Genomic DNA, 22,117 nt, shown 5'->3' with positions numbered 1-22,117 from the left:
ATAAAGACCTCAGTAAAGGTAAATACATGGGTAACCATAAAACCTGGGATTGCGTAACAATGCTTTGTAACCAGTTTTTGTTTTCTACATGACTTAAGAAACTAATACTTTTTTAAAATTATAAGTCTAAAAGCGAGTATTGGAAATTTAGTTTGTAACCCCACATTTTGTTTTCGACATAATTTAAGAGACTAATGTATTTAAAAGAATTACTAGTTTATGTTTTAGGGATACACAATGTAAAAAATATAATTATATGACATCAACAACTGAAAGGTATGGGGACCAAGCTGTAAAGGAGCAGAGTTTTGGTATGTCATTGAAGTTAAGCTGGTATAATTAGTGTTATAACTTAGGATGTTAAATGTAATCCCCATGGTAACCACAAAGGAATATCCATAGATACACACAAAAGGAAATGAGAAAGGAATTGAAACATTTCACTACTAAAAAATTAACTAAAAGCAAAAGAGGACTAATGCAAAAAATGAGGGACAAGAAACCTATAATACACAGAGAAAACAAATAGCAAAATGACAGAAGTAATTCTTCCTAATCAGCAATTACCCTAGATGAAATGGATTAAACTCTCCAATCAAAAGACAAAGATGGACCCAATGGATTAAAAAAAAAAGTGGTCCAACTATATGCTGTCTAAAAGAAGACTCACTTTAGATTAAAAGACACAAACAGGTTATATAAAAAGAATTCCTAAAACTCAACAACAACAAAAACTAAACAACACAATTCAAAAATGGGGAAAGGACTTTCAATAGACATTTCTCCAAAGAAGAATTACAAATGGACAATAAGTACAAGAAAAGATGCTGAACATCACTAATCATTAGGGAAATGAAAACCTTATTATACCCATTAGTTTGACAAAAATGTTCAAATGTTATATCATATATATGTTCATCCAGAACTTTGTCTCCTACAAGTGTTTGATTCCAAGCATCCAATGGCACATTACGCATATCTCTATTGCCTCATCATGCCATGGACTATCCATGCTCTCTTTACTATTGGACATAGAGTCATTAGTGTCTTTAATCAGACTGGAGAACCAGGAATCAAGGGGGTGGAAATGGGAGTGGTACCACTCAGTGTTACTCATAGTGACTCACTAGCAATATTAGTGTTTCCTGTCTCCATGACTATATGCTCTACTGGCCTAGTAGTCTTAGTTCCAAGGGGAGGAATGTTTCCACCAGAAAACACAACAATGATTCCAATGAACTAGAAGTTAAGAATGCTGTTCGGCCACTTTGAGCTCCTTATGCCTCTAGATCAACAGACAAAGAAGGGCATTATGGTACTGGCCGGTATGACTGATCCTGATCCTGACTACCAGGGGGAAACTGGACAGCTACTTCACAATGGAGGTAATGCAGAGTATGTCTGGAATAGATGGGATCCCTTAGGGTGTCCTTAGTATCACCATGCCCCATCATTAAACTCAATGGAAAATAACAAGAACCCAGTTCAGGCAGGACTATTAATGGCCAGACCCAGAATGAAGGTTTGGGTTGCCTCACCAGGTAAAGAACCACAACCAGCCGAGGTTCTTGCTGAGGGCAGAGGGAAATACAGAATGAGTAGTGGATGAAGGCAACTGCAACACCACCTACAACTATATGACTGTTTACAGAATCAAGAACTATACTTGCCATGAGTATTTCCTCCTTATTTTGTTATGAATATGTTCCTGTGTGTGTGCACACGCATGCACGTGTAACAAATATCTTTGTTTTCTTCCCTCTCTTATCACCTTATATAATGTAAGATTTATATCATGGTATTTAAGTATTTTTAACTTTACATCACAGTATAGTAGTTATGGGTTATCAAGAAGAGTAAACATTACCCAAGGACTTTGCATCCTACTCTAGGAAAAGGGTTAATGTTTTTGGTTGTATGAAAAATAGTTAATGGTGCTAGGCAGAAGTATGACTTTGTTATTGTCTTTATTTGGCAATAAGTATGGTTTAAGGGGTGCCAAGTTGAGAAGGGGCAGACTGTGATGGTTAATCTTATGTGTCAGCTTTTGGGCAAACATTATTCCAAATGGTACTCTTATTTTTTAGATGAGATTAACAATTAATTCAGTAGACCCTGAGTAAAGCAGATGACCCTCCATAATGGAGAGGGAGATGGAGAGGGAGAAAAGAAGATTACCCTCCAATCACTTGCAGGTCTTAATAGAAAAAAAGACTGACCTCCCCTGTTGAAGAGGAAACTCTAGAGCAGAGTGCCCTTGGACTCAAACTGCAACAGCAACTCTTCCCTTGGTCTTCAGCCTACTCTGGAGATTTAGGACTTACTAAAGCTCCACAACCACATGAGCCAATTCCTTAAAATCTAAATATCTATTTATCTCTCCCTCTCTCTCTCTCTACACACACACACACACACACACACACACAAATTCGTTCTGTTTCACTACAGAACTCTAACATAGCTAATCACACTTTAAAATAATAATAAAATTGGACTCCTTTTAAAAAGGACTGGTGGGTATCACAGTGTTAAAATACTGAGATGTTGTACCACCAATGATCCATGCAACTATAGGGGTAATGCTTTGCACAGGAGAAGGCCATCAGGACTCACCTCCAGTGCTATGGTTTATATCCACTCTGACTGGTTGTCACACTAGGGGTTCAAAATTTTTAACATCACTTCTTTTCACACTATACATAAATATCAATTACAAGTAACTTGAATGTTAAAGTCAAAACTATGAAACTTTTAGGAAAAAAGTAGGACAATATCTTTGTAACTTCAGAGCAGGGAAGGGCATCTTAAATATGACAGAAAAACTACAAATCAGAAGATTTGTACAAATATACAACTACATAAAATAAAGACTAAAATAGTCAATGCCTGAACACTAAAAGCAGAAAAAAGAGAGTGAAAGAAACATACCACAGGGTGAGAGAAAGTGTTTTTAGTTCACATACAAAAACAATAAAGGACTAGATGCAACATGAAAGGACTAAGATCCAAAATATGTAAAGCATTCCCATGAATGAATAAGAAAAATACAAGCAAATCTATAAAACAAAATGAGCAAAAGGCTTGATCTAGAGTTTAAAAAAATAGGAATCTCAGATGCCCAATAAACATTTGAAGAGCTGAGCAACCATATCAGAAATCAGGAGACTGCAAATCAAAATGCAGTGAGAGGGCTTCCCTGGTGGCGCAGTGGTTGACAGTCCACCTGCCGATGCAGGGGACACGGGTTCGTGCCCCGGTCCAGGAAGATCCCACATGCCGCGGAGCGGCTGTGCCCGTGAGCCATGGCCACTAAGCCTACACTTCCGGAGCCTGTGCTCCGCAACGCAAGAGACCACAACAGTGAGAGGCCCGCTTACCGCAAAAAAAAAAAGAAAAATGCAGTGAGAATTACATCCCCAACAGATTGGTAAAAATTAACAAGTAAGTATCAAACAACCAAGAGTTGGCAAGGATGTGGAACAACTACTCTCGTTTACTGCTTATGGGAGTATAAATTTGTAAACCACTTTAAAAATAGTTGGCATTTGTACATCAGGATTCACATAGAACAATGTTCACTGAGATGTTGTTTAAAACAGCCAAAAACTGACAATAACCCAAATTTCAAAAAAATAAAAGAATCAATAAATTACTCGTGACATATGCAGAATATGGATTAATACACAGCTGTGAACAAACTGAACAAACTATGAGTACATACATCTGCAAGGATAAATTTCACAATGTTAAATGAAAGAAGCAAGAAGGAATACATTCAATAATGAAGCCCAAACTGGTTTGATATTTCAACTTACCCCCAAGAACCCCTGATCCTTCTAACCCTGCTCTACTTTTTTACCATAATTCTTATCTTCTTGGCCTTCTTCTATTCTCTTTAAGAATGGGTCTTTGATTTTGGTGGTTGTTGTTCACTAATATAGCCAAAGCACCTAAAACAGTGCCTCATACATAGTACTTGCTCAGTAAGTATCTGCTGAACAAATTAGAATAATTCCAATTATGTTAAGTTCAAAAAGGTAAACCTGAATGCCATATTGATTAGGAATGCATATAGAGAGTAAAACTATTTTAAAAATGTAAGGTAACAAATATTACAAAAGTCATGGTATAAGTGACCTCTCGGGTAGGGAAGGTAAATGAAACACTAGAGGGACACAGGAAATATCTATCTCTTAACCTAGGCTTTAAAATGTACATAAATATGTATATAAAATATATTATAAATGTGTTTTATATACATGTATATACATAATATACTTTACAATAAGAAAAATATTGAAAAAAAACTCCATTAGCACTTCTCTCCCTAACCCCTACTCCACCTTCACCCCAACTCTGATTTATCCATCACCACTATGACCCAACACAACAGTCAGGTAATGACTAAAATAGTTCATGCTATCAAACAGTGGCAAACTCTGTCTAGGAATCTGATAGAAATTCTGAAATTTATACAGATTCTTTTATACTGTTTCCACTTGAAACAGGAGTCATCAGGTGTCAATTAGTCAATAGAAGAGAAAAAAGTCTTCACATCAACCAATAAGACATCAATAGAAAAAACTACTTCTAAGTGTCACCTATCAAATACACAGATAAAGATATAAATATGTCTTGATTCAGTATGCAGGAAATATCTCAAATATACCTGTATGCTGCCAAACTCAACGTTCTCATAATGGAAATGTGCACATTCAGCCATCTTCGGAAAGTGACCTTTAGTGAAGGGTAACCTGAAGTACATGAAATAAATGAGATACAAGATACTGGAACAGTCAAAATTACTAAACTTAAGGAGGAAATAAAACAGGTTGAAGAGCTCATGCAACAAGCAAAACTATTTAATAAGCACATGCACATGAGCACATATATCCACACATACCTTTTCAGAAATACACAGAATCAAATGGAAATTACATTCAGTGCACAAGTCAAAACCAAAAGAAAAAAGTAAAATAAAAAGCATCACTATAGTACTCTTCTAATCCTGACCCACATCAATGGCCCTAGAAAAACTAGGCTTTCAGTGAATGTTATGGAAACTGTCAACAGCCTGCTCTAAGCAGAAGCAGCATTCCCACCATAATATACAAAACCAGATTTTACCTGTGAATGTTGTCACAGCCCATCAGTCCTGGATTGGTGGGTCTGGATGCAGAATGAACATTTTTATCCTTGTCTTTCCTCTACTTAGAATAAAAACATAGCTATCTAACCCTTCACCAGGTGAAAAGACGGTTTTTCTGCCTAAAACTGAAACGGATACCTTCAGATATTTCACTTAATAGTCAAATACTGGCATCCATCTCAGGCTTTCTCAAAAGCATAGCTGAGAAACAGCAATTTCATAACTCAAATACCAAAAGTGATTTTTCCAAATGACTGAGAGCATGTATTAAAGGTACCAAAAAAGACATACTTGGATTGTTCCCATTGAACAAATGCAACCTAATACACAATAACATAAAAGTTGTTACAAGAACAAAATTAAAGTGTATTTTTAGATAAGTAGATAATCCTCAGACCTATTCTGCTAACAGATGAGTGATAATTAAAGGCTTAACAGTATAATTTAATGTATGGACAGTAAGAGCTCATTTAGTAAGAAATCTGGATAAAAGTTTTAACAGAACTAAAGAACTGATTTCTGTTTATAGAAATTCACTTAAAACCTGCTGTAAAATTATACTTACTTTTTCACATGTTTAACTTTCATACTGGTTGTACTGCCACATGTCTTAAGACTAAGGTCTCCAGGAATCTCTGGAATGTCTGCTCCTCTTGCCTTAAAAAAATAAAGGCAAAAGATTTATGACAATCCCTTTATTATGAATACATTTAAAAAAGCAGATTATAGCTCATTTCAATGGTTCTGCTGACTCCACACCAAAAGAAATACATACAGATTTAATAATCTCTTCTTAAAATTATAACTTACTTGACTTTTAATTGTTAAGAATAAGGAAAAATATTCACCTAAAAATATTTAACTTTACTGTAAAAGGAAAAAATTTTTGTTAAACTAAGAATTTCCATTCTCTTATAATCAAATTTTGAAATCAATTATTATATTATGTGCCTCAGCACAAACTAAAATCTCCCCCAAGAGTTGTTGGAACAAAATAACCATGGTTACAATGATTAATAAAAGTTTAAATGGTATATGTGAACATAATTAGATCACAACATAATTTCTCACACTAAAATTTGAAAGTACCATCTATGTAATACCTCCAAATTACTTCTTACACTGCCAGTTTTCATAGCAGTGATTTTTTAACTTTAGTGAAACATTCACCTGCATCATTTTAACAACAGAAACTGGAAAATGAAAAAGTTCTTCACACTCCGGAGAAAGCAAACAGCAAATCCAACTATCTATATTAAAAAAGAAATTTATGCTATACAATCTATGACTTGTAACAGAAAAAATTAGTATAGCCAGTGTCACATAATGCAATAGGGGAGAATAATGTGGGTTGAGCATTTAAACTGAGTTAAGTGGAGATCCACAAAGAAGATGCAGTAAATATATACAGTGGAATATTACTCAGCCATAAAAAAGAATGACATCTTGCCTTTTGTAACAACATGGATGGAAGTTAAGGGCGTTATGCTAAGTGAAATTAAGTCAGAAAAAAGATAAATACTGTATGATCTCACCTATACATGGAATCTAAAATCAAATCAATACGAAAAAAAAAAAACAAGCTCACAGATACAGAGAAAAGACTGGTGATTGCCAGAGGTAGGGGTGGTGGATAGGTGAAAAAGGTGAAGAGGTCAAAACATACAAACTTCCAGCAACAAGATAAAACAGTCATGGGGATTTAATGTACAGCACAATGACTATAATTAATAATACTGTATTGCACATCTGAAAATTACAAAGAGAGTAGATCTTAAAAGCACTCATCACAGGACTTCCCAGGCTATTCAGTGGTTAAGACTCCATGTTTCCAATGCAGGGGGCATGGATTTGATACCTGGTTGGGGAACTAAGATCCCACATGCCAGGTGGTGTGGCCAAAGAAAAATTTTTTTTTAATTTAAAAAACAAAGTACTCATCACAAGAAAAAAAAACACATTTTCTAACTATGTATGGTGACAGATGTTAATTAGACTTACTGTTGTGGTCATTTCACAATGTATACAAATATCAAATCATTATGTTGTGTACCAGAAACTAATACAGTATTACACATCAATATACCTCAATAAAATAAAAAAGAGAAGAAATTCACAACATCAGTTCAATTTTTTTTTTTTTTTTTTTTTTTTTTTTTTTTTTTTTTTTTTTTTTTTTTGCAGTACGCAGGCCTCTCACTGCTGTGGAATCTCTCGTTGCGGATCACAGGCTCCGGACGCACAGGCTCAGCAGCCATGGCTCACAGGCCCAGCTGCTCTGCAGCATGTGTGATCCTCCCGGACCGGGGCACGAACCCGTGGCCCCCACATCAGCAGGCAGACTCTCAACCACTGCACCACCAGGGAAGCCCCGCCAATTTTTAAAAAGGTTTTCTTATTGAAAAAAAAAAAAGAGCCAAGAAGAACCTTCAAGATGGTGGAGGAATAAGATGTGGACATCACCTTGCTCCCCACAAACACATCAAAAATACATCTAGATGCAGAACAACTCCTACAGGACCCTACTGAGTACTGGCAGAAGACCTCAGACTTCCCAAAAGGGTGTTGGTGCTCTGGCTGGGTGTCAGGCCTGAACCGCTGAGGTGGGAGAGCCAAGTTCAGGACACTGGACCACCACAGACCTCCCGGCCCCACATAATATCAATCAGTGAGAGCTCTCCCAGAGATCTCCATCTCAACTCTAAGACCCAGCTCCACTTGACGACCAGCAAGCTCCAGTGCTGGACACCCCATGCCAAACAACTAGCAAGACAGGAACACAACCCCACCCATTAGCAGAGAGGCAGCCTAAAATCATAAGGAGTTCACAGACACCCCAAAACACAACACCAGTCACGGTCCTGCCCACCAGAAAGACAAGATCCAGCCTCATCCACAGGACACAAGCAGGCACCAGTCCCCTCCACCAGGAAGTCTACACAACACACGGGATCAACCTTACCCACTGGGGGCAGACACCAAAAACAATGGGAACTATAAACCTGCAGCCTGCAAAAAGGAGACCTCAAACACAGTAAGTTAAGCAAAATGAGAAGAAAGAAAAATACGCAGCAGATGAAGGAGCAAGGTAAAAACCCACCAGACCAAAAAACTGAAGAGGAAATAGGCATTCTACCTGAAAAAGAATTCAGAGTAATGATAGTAAAGATGATCCAAAATCTTGTAAATAGATTGGAGAAAATACGAGAAACGTTTAACAAGGACCTAGAAGAACTAAGGAGCAAAGAAACAGTGACGAACAACACAATAAATGAAATTAAAAATTCTCTAGAAGGAATCAATAGCAGAATGACTGAGGCAGAAGAACAGATAAGTGACCTGGAAGATAAAATAGTGGAAATTACTACTGCAAAGCAGAATAAAGAAAAAAGAATGAAAAGAACTGAGGACAGTCATAGAGACCTCTGGGACAACATTAAACACAACAATATTCGAATTATAGGGGTCCCAGAAGAAGAAGAGAAAAAGAAAGGGACTGAGAAAATATTTGAAGAGATTATAAGAGATTATAGTTGAAAACTTCCCTAATATGGGAAAGGAAATAGTTAATCAAGTCCAGGAAGCACGAAGAGTCGCATACAGGATAAATCCAAGGAGAAACATGCCAAGACACATATTAATCAAACTATCAAAGATTACATACAAAGAAAAAATATTAAAAGCAGCAAAGGAGGGCTTCCCTGGTGGCGCAGTGGTTGGGAGTCCGCCTGCCGATGCAGGGGACGCGGGTTCGTGCCCCGGTCCGGGAAGGTCCCACATGCCGCGGAGCAGCTGGGCCCGTGAGCCATGGCCACTGAGCCTGTGCGTCCGGAGCCTGTGCTCCACAAGGGGAGAGGCCACAACAGTGAGAGGCCCGCGTAACGCAAAAAAAAAAAAAAAAAAAAAAAAAAAGCAGCAAAGGAAAAGCAACAAATAACATACAAGGGACTCCCCATAAGGTTAACAGCTGATCTTTCAGCAGAAACTCTGCAAGCCAGAAAGGACTGGCAAGACATATTTAAAGTGATGAAAGGGGAAAACCTACAACCAAGATTACTCTACCCAGCAAGGATCTCATTCAGATTCAACAGAGAAATTAAAACCTTTGAAGACAAGCAAAAGCTAAGAGAATTCAGCACCACCAAACCAGCTTTACAACAAATGCTAAAGGAACTTCTCTAGGCAGGAAACACAAGAGAAGGAAAAGACCTACAATAACAAACCCAAAACAATTAAGAAAATGGTAATAGGAACATACATATAGATAATTACCTTAAATGTAAATGGATTAAAGCTCCAATCAAAAGACACAGACTGGCTGAATGGATACAAAACAAGACCCATATATACGCTGCTACGAAAGACCCACTTCAGACCTAGGGACACATTCAGACTGAAAGTGAGGGGATGGAAAAGGATATTCCATGCAAATGGAAATTAAAAGAAAGCTGCAGGAGCAATTCTCATATCAGACAAAATAGACTTTAAAATAAAGGCTAGGGCTTCCCTGGTGGCGCAGTGATTGAGAGTCCACCTGCCGATGCAGGGAACATGGGTTCGTGCCCCGGTCCGGGAAGATCCCACATGCCGCGGAGCGGCTGGGCCCGTGAGCCATGGCCGCTGAGCCTGCGCGTCCGGAGCCTGTGCTCTGCAACGGGAGAGGCCACAACAGTGAGAGGCCCTCGTACCGCAAAAACAAATAAATAAATAAATAAAAATAAAGGCTACTACAAGAGACAAAGAAGCACACTACATAATGCTCAAGGGATCAATCCAAGAAGAAGATATAACAACTGTAAATAGTTATGCACCCAAAAGAGGAGCCCTCAATACATAAGGCAAATGTTAACAGCCATAAAAAGGGAAATCAACAGGAACATAATCATTGTAGGGGACTTTAACACCCCACTTTCACCAAAGGACAGATCAACCAAAATGAAAATAAATAAGGAAACACAAGCTTCAAATGACACATTAAACCAGATGGACTTAATTGATATTTATAAGATATTCCATCCAAAAACAACACAATACACTTTCTTCTCAAGTGCTCATGGAACATTCTCCAGGATAGATACTATCTTGGGTCACAACTCAAGCCTTGGTAAATTTAAGAAAATTGAAATCGTATCAACTATCTTTTCTGACCACAACGCTATGAGGCTAGGTATCAATTACAGGAAAAAACCTGTAAAAAATACATACACATGGAGGCTAAACAATACACTACTAAGTAACCAACAGATCACTGAAGAAATCAAACAGGAAATCAAAATATACCTAGAAACAAATGACAATGAAAACATGATGACCCAAAACCTATGGGATGCAGCAAAAGCAGTTCTAAGAGGGAAGTTTATAGCAATACAATCCTACCTCAAGAAACAAGAAACTTTTCACATAAACAACTTAACCTTACACCTAAACAATTTGACAAAGAAGAACAAAAAAACCCAAAAGTTAGCAGAAGAAAATAAATCATAAAAATCCGATCAGAAATAAATGAAAAAGAATTGAAGGATGCAATAGCAAAGATCAATAAAACTGAAAGCTGGTTATTTGAGAAGATAAACAAAATTGATAAACCATTAGCCAGACTCATCAAGAAAAAAGGGAAAAGACTCAAAACAACAGAATTAGAAATGAAAAAGGAGAAATAACAACTGACACTGCAGAAATACAAAGGATCAGGAGAGATTACTACAAGCAACTATATGCTAATAAAATGGACAACCTGGAAGAATTGGACAAATTCTTAGAAAAGCACAACCTTCTGAGACTGAACCAGGAAGAAATAGAAAATACAAACATACCAAGCACAAGCACTGAAATTGAAACTGTGATTAAAAATCTTCCAACAAACAAAAGCCCAGGACCAGATGGCTTCACAGACGAATTCTATGAAACATTTAGAGAAGAGCTAACACCCATCCTTCTCAAACTCTCCCAAAACATAGCAGTGGGAGGAACACTCCAAAACTCATTCTACAAGGCCACCATCACTCTGATACCAAAACCAGATAAAGATGTCACAAAAAAAGAAAACTACAGGCCAATATCACTGATGAACATAAATGCAAAAATCCTCAACAAAATGCTAGCAAACAGAGCCCAGCAGCACATTAAAAGGATCATACACCATGATCAAGTGGGGTTTATCCCAGGAATGCAAGGATTCATCAATATACGCAAATCAATTAATGTGATACACCATATTAACAAATTAAAGGATAAAAACCTTATGATCATCTCAACAGATGCAGAAAAAGCTTCTGACAAAATTCAATACCCATTTATGATAAAGACCCTCCAGAAAGTAGGCATAGAGGGAACTTACCTCAACATAATAAAGGCCATATATGACAAACCCATGGCCAACATCATTCTCAGTGGTGAAAAACTGAAAGCATTTCCACTAAGATCAGGAACAAGGCAAGGTTGCCCACTCTCACCACTATTATTCAACATAGCTTTGCAAGTTTTAGCCACTGCAGTCAGAGACGAAAAAGAAATAAAAGGAATCCAAACTGGAAAAGAAGTAAAACTGTCACTGTTTGCGATGACATGACACTATACATAGAGAATCCTAAAGATGCTACCAGAAAAGTACTAGAGCTAATCAATGAACTTGGTAAAGTAACAGGATACAAAATTAATGCACAGAAATCTCTTGCATTCCTATATGCTAATGATGAAATATCTGAAAGAGAAATTAAGGAAACATTCCCATTTACCATGCAACAAAAAGATAAAATACCTAAGAATAAACCTACCTTAGGAGATAAAAGACCTGTATGCAGAAAACTATCAGACACTGATGAAACAAATTAAAGATGATACAAACAGATGGAAAGATATACCATGTTCTTGGATTGGAAGAATAAACATTGTGAAGATGACTATACTACCCAAAGCAATCAACAGATTCAAGGCAATCCCTATCAAACTACCAATGGCATTTTTCACAGAACTAGAACAAAAAATTTCACAATTTGTATGGAAACACAAAAGACCCCAAATAGCCAAAGCAATCTTGAGAAAGAAAAATGGAGCTGGAGGAATCAGGATCCCTGACTTCAGATTATACTACAAAGCTACAATAATCAAGACAGTATGGTACTGGCACAAAAACAGAAATACAGATCAATGGAACAAAATAGAAAGCCCAGAGATAAACCCATGCACATATGGTCACCTTATCTTTGATAAAGGAGGCAAGAATATACAATGGAGAAAAGACAGCCTCTTCAGCAAGTGGTGCTGGGAAAACTGGACAGCTACATGTAAAAGAATGAAATTAGAACTCTCCCTAACACCATACACAAAATAAACTCAAAATGGATTAAAGACCTAAATATAAGGCCTGACACTATAAAACTCTTACAGGAAAACATAGGCAGAACACTCTATGACATAAATCACAGCAATATCCTTTTTGACCCACCTCCTAGATAAATGGAAATAAAACCAAAGATAAACAAATGGGACCTAATGAAACTTAAAAGCCTTTGCACAGCAAAGGAAACCATAAACAAGATGAAAAGACAATCCTCAGAATGGGAGAAAATATTTGCAAATGAAGCAACTGACAGAGGATTAATCTCCAAAATATACAAGCAGCTTATGCAGCTCAATATCAAAAAAACAAACAACCCAATCCAAAAATGGGCAGAAGACCTAAATAGACATTTCTCCAAAGAAGATATACAGATTGCCAACAAACACATGAAGGGTGCTCAACATCACTAATCATTAGAGAAATGCAAATCAAAACTACACTGAGGTATCACCTCACACCGGTCAGAATGCCCATCATCAAAAAATCTACAAACAATAAATGCTGGAGAGGCATTTATTGGAGAGAAGGGAACGCTCTTGCACTGTTGGTGGGAATGTAAATTGATATGGCCAGTAGGGAGAACAGTATGGAGGTTCCTTAAAAAACTAAAAGTAGAAGTACCATATGACCCAGCAATCCAACTACTGGGCATTTACCTTGAGAAAACTATAATTCAAAAAGAGTCATGTACAACAATGTTCATTGCAGCTCTATTTACAATAGCCAGGACATGGAAGCAACCTAAGTGTCCATCGACAGATGAATGGATAAAGAAGATGTGGCACATATATACAATGGAATATTACTCAGCCATAAATAGAAACGAAATTGAGTTATCTGTAGAGAGGTGGATGGACCTAGAGTCTGTCATACAGAGTGAAGTAAGTCAGAAAGAGAAAAACAAATACTGTATGCTAAGAAATATATATGGAATCTAAAAAAAAAAAATGGTTCTGAAGAACCTAGGGGCAGGACAGGAATAGAGACGCAGACGTAGAGAATGGACTTGAGGACACAGGGAGGGGCAAGGGTAAGCTGGATTGAAGTGAGAGCGTGGCATGGACATATATACACTACCAAATATAAAATAGATAGTTAGTGGGAAGCAGCCGCATAGCACAGGGAGATCAGCTACGTGCTTTGTGACCACCTAGGGGGGTGGGATAGGGAGGGTGGGCGGGACACGCAAGAGGGAGGAGATATGGGGATATATGTATAGCTGATTCATTTTTTTATACAGCAGAAACTAACACAACATTGTAAAGCAATTATACTCCAATAAAGATGTTTAAAAAAAATAGCAAAGACAGTTTAGTTAAATGTTAAAAACCATGACTTCTGGGGCTTCCCTGGTGGCGCAGTGGTTGAGAGTCCGCCTGCCGATGCAGGGGACACGGCTTCGTGCCCCGGTCCGGGAGGATCCCACATGCCGCAGAGCGGCTGGGCCCGTGAGCCACATGCGCTGGGCCTGCGCATCCGGAGCCTGTGCTCCACAACGGGAGAGGGCACAACGGTGAGAGGCTCACGTACCGCAAAAAACAAACAAACAAACAAACAAAAACAAACCATGACTTCTCAAAAATATGAGGTAACAATGTATGAACTTTCAAGAATTAACACGTGATATATATATACCATCAGGAACCACTGGACCCATTTTTTTTTAGGTTTTGGTCCTTAGCGTGGTTAAACTTGCTATAGTCAATAATAGTTAAACCTCCTTAGCTTATTTATAATGGTAGATATTTCATCATTAATTGTTCATTGAGTCTTTTCATTCTGTCCTACAGGTCTTCCAAAGAGAAAAAATTTTATTATATTCTTTTTTTTTTTTTTTTTTTTTTTTTGTGGTACGCGGGCCTCTCACTGTCGTGGCCTCTCCCGTTGCGGAGCACAGGCTCCGGACGCGCAGGCTCAGCGGCCATGGCTCACGGGCCCAGCCGCTCCGCGGCATATGGGATCCTCCCAGACCGGGGCACGAACCCGTATCCCCTGCATCGGCAGGCGGACTCTCAACCACTGCGCCACCAGGGAGGCCCTATTATATTCTTTAGTAATGAAATAGAACTCATTCTGTCTTGCAATTACATTATGGATTCACTGGACCTTTTCATAAATCTAAGACAGAGTCTCAGTATAATTTTTTCTCTGTCTTGAAACAGAGTTCTTTCAAAATTCTAGGTATTGTTTCATCAGTGTTCATCATGATTCTTAACCCTACCACACTAGAAAAGACTAAAATTTAAAATACTTCTTTTAAAAAAATAAAAATAAGGGAAACACCTAAAAAGGGCATTGGCAATCTTTTTCTTAAAGGGTCAGATGGTAAATATTTTACGTTTATAGACCACACTGTCTCCCCCACAACTCAACTCTGTTACTACACAGAAGCAGCCATGTGTAAATGACTGAATATAAATCCATGTTCAATACAACTTTATTTGCAAAAACAGGCAGCCATTAAGTTGAATTTGTCAACCACTGACCCACAATGTTGACGCAATAGTGAAATAAATCATCTAGTTTTTATGTTGTGTTGCCCAAACTGCTGCACCATCTTTAAAGAAGGTACTTTATGTTGTATACCTGAAACTTATATAATACTGTAAATCAATTATACCTAAAAAAAAAAAAAAAAAAAAGAACACACTTTAAAAGCTTGGAGACACCATCTTTGTAGTTGACATTTTGCTTTCATTGAATATATTTAAGAATTCCATATTTTTCATTTTCCATCCGTAATAGAAAAGAGAAAACTGACAACGATTTTTTACAATGATTAGACACATCAAAGGATGGGTGCAAAGAGACAGTGTGCAGCACTCTAGACTTTAATAATGCTGGTGACATTGGTCACACACATATGACATCTCAGATTGATGATTATATCAATCTGTTAAAAATTGTAAGTGAGTAATATATTTCTAAGGACAAAAAGAAAACACGGTATTTTCCTCCAGTTGGTCACTCAACTGAAAGGACTTTATCACAGAAAATTTTGCAATAACAACCTGGATCACCTGTTTTGCTAAAATAATGGGTGGCAACATTCTTTCAGCTTTTATGATGTTTGTGCACTAAAATTCACTTGACATTAAGAGGTCTGCTATGCTTAAATTCATACTAAAATTTCTAAAAAAATGGTTTTTCAATATTCTGTAAATTATTCATAAATTGTCTTAAAATTTAAATGTAAAGGAGTTGCGAAGGGTGTACTGGCCCCAGTTGGTAAATGGTGATGACTTTATTTGGCAGATTGAAAATTAAAATATTAACTGTCCTTTGCAAACAAGCTCATGCAAACAAGCTCACTGTGCTAGATAGGCCATCATCCCTAACACACACCCAAGGAGAAAATGAGGAAGCCTGCCAGGCCTATGATCCACATGGGGAGACACACTATGGACCACACACCTCTTCAACCACCATTGACTGGACTGTAGGTAGAAACATGACCCAAAGGTAAATTCACTGGCTATCCAAATGGGCCTGACCAGAAGACCTCTGCCTAAAAAGACAAAATGGTAATAATTAGGCAAATGAACCAAGCAATGGTCCAAGAAGCCTGAGAGGATTCAAGAAAATATTTCTGAACCAACAGTTCAACAATCCTGTAACCATGTATGTTTTGTCCAGCAATATTTTCCCATAGTCCAGAAAAGTCCCAAGCATAAAAAGTGGTATCATTAATTCTTTTAAGATTCAGAAAACAGAATTAAAAGGAAAATATAGTATTATTACTCCACTGTGTGGTAAACTAACATTTTTACCTACATTTTTTTTTTTTTTTTTTTTTTGCGGTACGCAGGCCTCTCATTGTTGTGGCCTCTCCCGTTGCGGAGCACAGGCTCCAGACGCGCAGGCTCAGCGGCCATGGCTCACGGGCCTAGCCGCTCCGCGGCATGTGGGATCTTCCCGGACCGGGGCATGAACCCGTGTCCCCTGCATTGGCAGGCGGACGCTCAACCACTGCGCCACCAGGGAAGCCCCTACATATTATTTTTTAATAAAATAAATTTTCTTAAATTTCTACTGAAAGCACCTAGCTTGAGCCATTTTATTCTGTTGCTCTAAATCAAAAATTAAGAAAGTTCTCTTTCAGAAAATATTAAGTAACATTCATTCTTGGAAAACACACAATTTTCCCAATTTATTCATGTTACAATCGTCACTTATTTATGCTTCCAAAATAGAGTTTGTATCACCTTCACAGAAACAGTGCCATTCATCAATAGAAAATTAAAGAGACAACAGAGGCAATGGAAAATAGCACTTAAGGAACATACCATGTTCATAAAAGCACCCACTGTTTACAATTAAATTCCCTATATACTTATCTCCAGCAATAAACTGACTTCCTAAAAGGTTGGAGAGTTTCATTCACCCTTGAATTACAGACAATAGGCACAAAAGATGTGCTCCAAGAAGATAAAGGGAATTAATAGGTTACTAACTATTTTTATCTCCTCACTCCTCCCGATGGCTCAGTTTTACACCTCTTATTTTCCCTGTGTAATGTAACTGATGCGTTCCTTACCCCACAAGATAGCCCTATCTTCAAAATGCAATTCAAGTCTACCTACCATTTAAGCCTATCCCAATAACTTAGCCAAATTCTGATATTTTCTTTTTTTAAATCATCCACAGGACTCACCCTATATACAACAAGTTGAAGCATTATATTATATTTTTATTCATATTTTACTACAAACTGCCTTGTCTCATTCTCTAATCAAAGACTTTTCCATTCATCAAGAAGATAACTTCCTTGATGCAAGAGCCAATGGAGTGATATATGTACATATTCTATTAATACCTGACATCCCCAACCCCCATTATAACACTAAAATTTAGTATCATTCAAGGAAAAGGCTCAAAGACACTTGGTACTGTACTATCCCAGGAAAGCAAATCAAGACTTTCATCTCTCACTTTTTAATTCTCCTGGCTAATAAATAATATCTATTAAAGTCTAAATTAATAAAATAAAATTACTCATTTTAACAGCTCTGTTTTTATGGTTAAAAATATTTACTCTTACTATTTTGATGTACATTGCTAAATAATCTTCCAGAAAGGAGTATGTGCCTATTTTCTCACAACCTCAATCAAGAACACTAAGTATTACCGATCTTTATCTTTACCTGATAAAATTAGTTCATCTTTTTTAACAATAAATAAAAGAGTTAAACAAAATTTCACAATGTTAGTAGACATCTGTATTTTCTGTATAATATAATTTATTCTTTATTTTTATATTTTTCAGAGTAAAGAACACTTTTTAAGTTAAAGCTAGTAATATTTGTGTGACATAATATATCAAGATACTTAATAATTTTCCATTAAAATTATAAACCTGGAAATTGTAGGCATTACACCTACTGACTTCAAGACTTACTACAAAGCAAGGGTAATTTAAGACAGTGTGGTACTGGAGTAAGAATGAACAAGTTAATGAGATACAACAGAAAGTCCAGAATTCAAAAGAACAGTACTGTCAATGAATAAGACTGATACAAGTTCCTAAAGTATGCAAAAAGGAAAAACCTTGAACCTTCTCAATGATACACAAAAAGTTATTCAAGGTGAAAATTCACTCAATGTGAAAATTAATAAAATAAAAATGAACACAGAAAAATAAATCTTAAGTAAGATACCTTAAAAAGGAAACAAAAATGTACTATGCATAAGAGAAACAATAAATTCAACGGCATCAAAATTAAAAACAAAGAAGGGCTTCCCTGGTGGCGCAGTGGTTGAGAGTCCGCCAGCAGATGCAGGGGACACGGGTTCGTGCCCCGGTCTGGGAGGATCCCACATGCTGTGGAGCAGCTGGGCCCGTGGGCCATGGCTGCTGAGCCTGCGCGTCCAGAGCCTGTGCTCCGCAACGGGAGAGGCCACAGCAGTCAGAGGCCCGCGTAACGCAAAAAAAAAAAAAAAAAAATACAACTAATATTCTGGCCACACCACACAAATCGATAAAAGTTCAACACTTAAGCCCTTTCATTTCGAAAACTATTAAAAAATTAAATAAATGGAATTGTTTTGGAAAAACATTTTATAAGGGTTTCTCTTAATAAACTTCATTCTCAACATAATATTTCACACATATTATTATTGAAAGAGAAAAAGGTCCCAAACTTTCTTAACTCTTACTTCCTCATTAAAATCAGTATAATTTTCTAGAGAAAGTGTAGTAAAACAGCAGCTCTCATCTCATTTATATCCTTTTCATCATTCACTGTACACTTTTTGCAACCTTGCAATGTACTATTTATTGAGTGTAATGATTTTTTCAAAAAATAGAATCATAGCACTTGCCTTCAAGAAGTTTACAGATAGGGCTTCCCTGGTGGCTCAGTGGCTAAGAATCTGCCTGCCAATGCAGGGGACACGTGTTCGAGCCCTGGTCTGGGAAGATCCCACATGCCGTGGAGCAACTAAGCCTGTATGCCACAACTACTGAGCCTGCACTCTAGAGCCTGTGAGCCACAACTACTGAGCCCACGTGCCACAACTACTGAAGCCCACGCGCCTACAGCCCGTGCTCTACAAAAGAAGCCACTGCAATGAGGAGCCCACGCACCACAACGAAGAGTAGCCCCCGCTCGCTGCAACTAGAGAAAAGCCTGCGTGCAGCAACAAAGACCCAACACAGCCAAATATAAAATAAATAAAATAAAATTAATTTTAAAAAGTTTACAAATAAAGAAATTAGAGTACCAATATAATAATAAAAGATGCTAAGAACATATGATACAAATGGTAATTTCCATAAACAAATCAATGTGAACTCCAGAAAACAGAATTCAGTAACTTTCTATGTTACGCATCATATGACATTTTAATAGAGTAAACAAACCACCACATAACAAATACCACCTTTCTTCCCATTGATAAATTCACTGTGACTTATTGCAGGTTATCAAAATACATGGGAAAACTGTGAAAAATTTCTAAATAAGCAAAAGAATTTACTGAATATCCTTTCAGTGGCATGCTGGCACATCCAGGGATTACTTGATTCAATAGGGGTGTGGGGCATGTTTGTCTTTGATGAGACTATTTCACATCTCCTCAGTGTAGAAATTTGCAATGTAATGTTATGCTAAAAGGAAAACATCAAGAGAAGAAACAAAATTCCATAAACATCTTCTAAGCAACGAATATGCTCAATTAGAATCATATGCTCATAAATTGATATATTTGGCAGTACCTGAGGGAAAAGGCATTTTCAAAAATGAAATATGTAAAATCTCATTACAAACCTGCATTGACAAATGAACATTTGCATTCAATTTTGATAAGAATCACTAACTTTTAACTCCAATTAAGTAAAATGTTATCCTCTGCAAAACAGATTTCATTGTTCTCATTAACAGATCTGAATTACAAAAAGTTATAAAAGTTATAATAGATTAAATGACTATCTCAAACTTATGTGGAAAAACTACACTGCATAGGATTTTCCCACCTAACTCCCAACAAACAAGAATTGCTTTCCCAGTATCTCAGTAAACATAAACTCCATTCTTCAGGCTGATCAGCCAAAGAACTTGAACTCATCCTTGACATCTCTATCTTACTCTCTCTGTCCCATTCATGAGTAAAAATGCTTGGCTTTATCTGTAAAACTACACCCAGAATCGAACCATTTTCCCCATCTACCATCCTGGTTCAAGCTACCATCACTGTCCATCTAATATAATAACCTTCTAACTGGTCTCCTAATTTCCTCTTTTTGCCTCCCTCTTTAGCCTATTCACAGCGACCAGAGACTTCCTTTAAAATTTTAAGCCAGATCATGTCACTTCTTGGCTAAAAATTCTCCAATGGTTTCCCAGCTCACTCAGCATAAAAAACCAAAGTCCTTATAATGGAGTACAACAAACCACTTCTCTGACCTCCTCTCCTCTACTTTTCCCAGCTCAGTTTCAGCCACATGTCCTACTTGTGTTTTATCCAACTTGCTTTTTATTTCTATGCTATAGCCTTTAACTTGTTCTTCCACTGCCTAAAATGATCTGTTCCCAGATAAACACACTCCCTCACATCCCTCTGGTGTCTGCTCAAATCTCAACTTCTCCCAGAGGCCATCTGTGCCCATCCTATATAACTAGCAACTATTCTTTCACACTCTCTCCTCCCACTCTGTAACCCCACCACTCTGCATTTATTTTCTACAATGGCACATACCACCACATGACATATTATATATTTAATTATTTGCTTCTCCTCCTACCTCATTAAAATATAAGCTACAAAGGCAGGAAATGTGTGTGTTTTATTCATAGCTCTGCCCAGAGAGTCTAAAACAGTGCCTTGAATAGATAATTCGCTCAACAGATACTTCCTGAACAAATGAGCAAAGCAACAAACGACAAAAAATTTTTTATGTGAGTAATGCTTCCTCAGTTCCTTTTCTTTATGTAAGTAAAATATACATACATACATATGCATAAAACTGATTTACCATTGCACTAAGTGTTTCTTCCCAATCAGGCCGCTCTCGAGGGTGAACGTTTCTGTGTAGTTCTGGAACAAAATCATCCTCTTCAGAATGTACTGAGGACTTCATCTTCCTAGAGATCAAAACATGAAAGACTGTGATAAGAGTTCCTGTTTCTAGGAAAGCTTTCCAATGACCACAATTCAAAGAACAGATAATCATACCAGATTTGAAGTTCAGTTAAAAGAGCTTTAGTGGTTAGTATTGGCTCTCCATTTCTGCTCTGCTTTCAGAGCTCTTTCCTGATGTACCAACACCTGCTTTTATTCCAGGAGATAAAACTAAGGTTTATAACTAGTTATCCTTTATTGTCTATGGTATTTATTATATAAGGACTGATTTTATCTGTTCAACACAGTTGGAACCTTGAAAAGATTTGCAACAGCCCTCAATATTTATAGAACTCTGCTAAGCATTAGTGAACATGTAAAATGAGAAAAGAGATATGGCACTTCTGGTTCCAATTTATGGAACATAGTGTATTACACTAGAATTCTCAAGAAGAACAACTATGAATGCTGAAAAAAACATATAAAACTACTTGCCTGAAGGCACAGGAAAGCAAGTTTTACAGGTAGGATTTCTGGGGCTACATCCTTGGAGAGCAGGGGAGCCCATGAAGCAAATTCCACATTTAATCATTCTTTGGTGTAAGAGATTTTCTAGACCAATGATGAGAAATAGAGCCCAAGCACACTGCTGTACCTTAACTGGGCTGAGAAGGCAGAGCCTGGAGACTGGGGTTGCCAAAGCAGAGGAGGCTCCAGAGTGAAAAATGCCCCCCAAAAGACCTATATAGAAGGAGCCTAAAAATCTACGTGAAAGTTCCCCTCAAATTGTTAACTGATTCCTAAGCTTACATAAGTATATAGGACAAGATGCCAAGAAACCTATCAAAAAATAGCTGATGGGCAACAAAAAGCCAAGCAGATATTTCAACAGCCCAGCCATGCTGAGGAGATGGAGATTGGCAGGCAAGCACTGCCAAGATAGAGGAGTACTGAAAAGAAAAGCGCTGGGCTCTCAACTGAGACTCCAGAAAAGTCATGCCTTGGGAGTAAGATCAAAATAGGAATAAACAAGCTCTAACGGAGCTTAAAATCAAGGCTTGACACGATCA

At 37.4% G+C, this 22,117-nt stretch overlaps 1 protein-coding gene across 2 annotated transcripts in view; it reads right to left on the bottom strand.

Annotated features, from left to right (window-relative positions):
* ARHGAP32 (Rho GTPase activating protein 32) overlaps window positions 1-22,117 on the bottom strand; it is a 168,359-nt gene that overhangs the window by 123,852 nt on the left and 22,390 nt on the right. Inside the window, exons 2-5 of one of the 2 annotated variants that reach the window (XM_079707984.1) lie at window positions 20,962-21,070; window positions 5,715-5,806; window positions 5,128-5,169; window positions 4,670-4,754 (exon numbers count right to left, since the gene is read on the bottom strand). In XM_079707984.1, coding sequence (XP_079564110.1) covers window positions 4,670-4,754; window positions 5,128-5,169; window positions 5,715-5,806; window positions 20,962-21,070 — 328 coding nt within the window. The remainder of the gene's footprint in view (window positions 1-4,669; window positions 4,755-5,127; window positions 5,170-5,714; window positions 5,807-20,961; window positions 21,071-22,117) is intronic. The other variant, XM_079707985.1, reaches the window with a different exon arrangement.

Source organism: Hyperoodon ampullatus, assembly GCF_949752795.1.
Source record: "Hyperoodon ampullatus genome assembly, chromosome: 7".
Taxonomy (NCBI): Eukaryota; Metazoa; Chordata; class Mammalia; order Artiodactyla; family Ziphiidae; genus Hyperoodon; species Hyperoodon ampullatus.
This window is presented reverse-complemented; position numbering and strand designations above follow the sequence as displayed.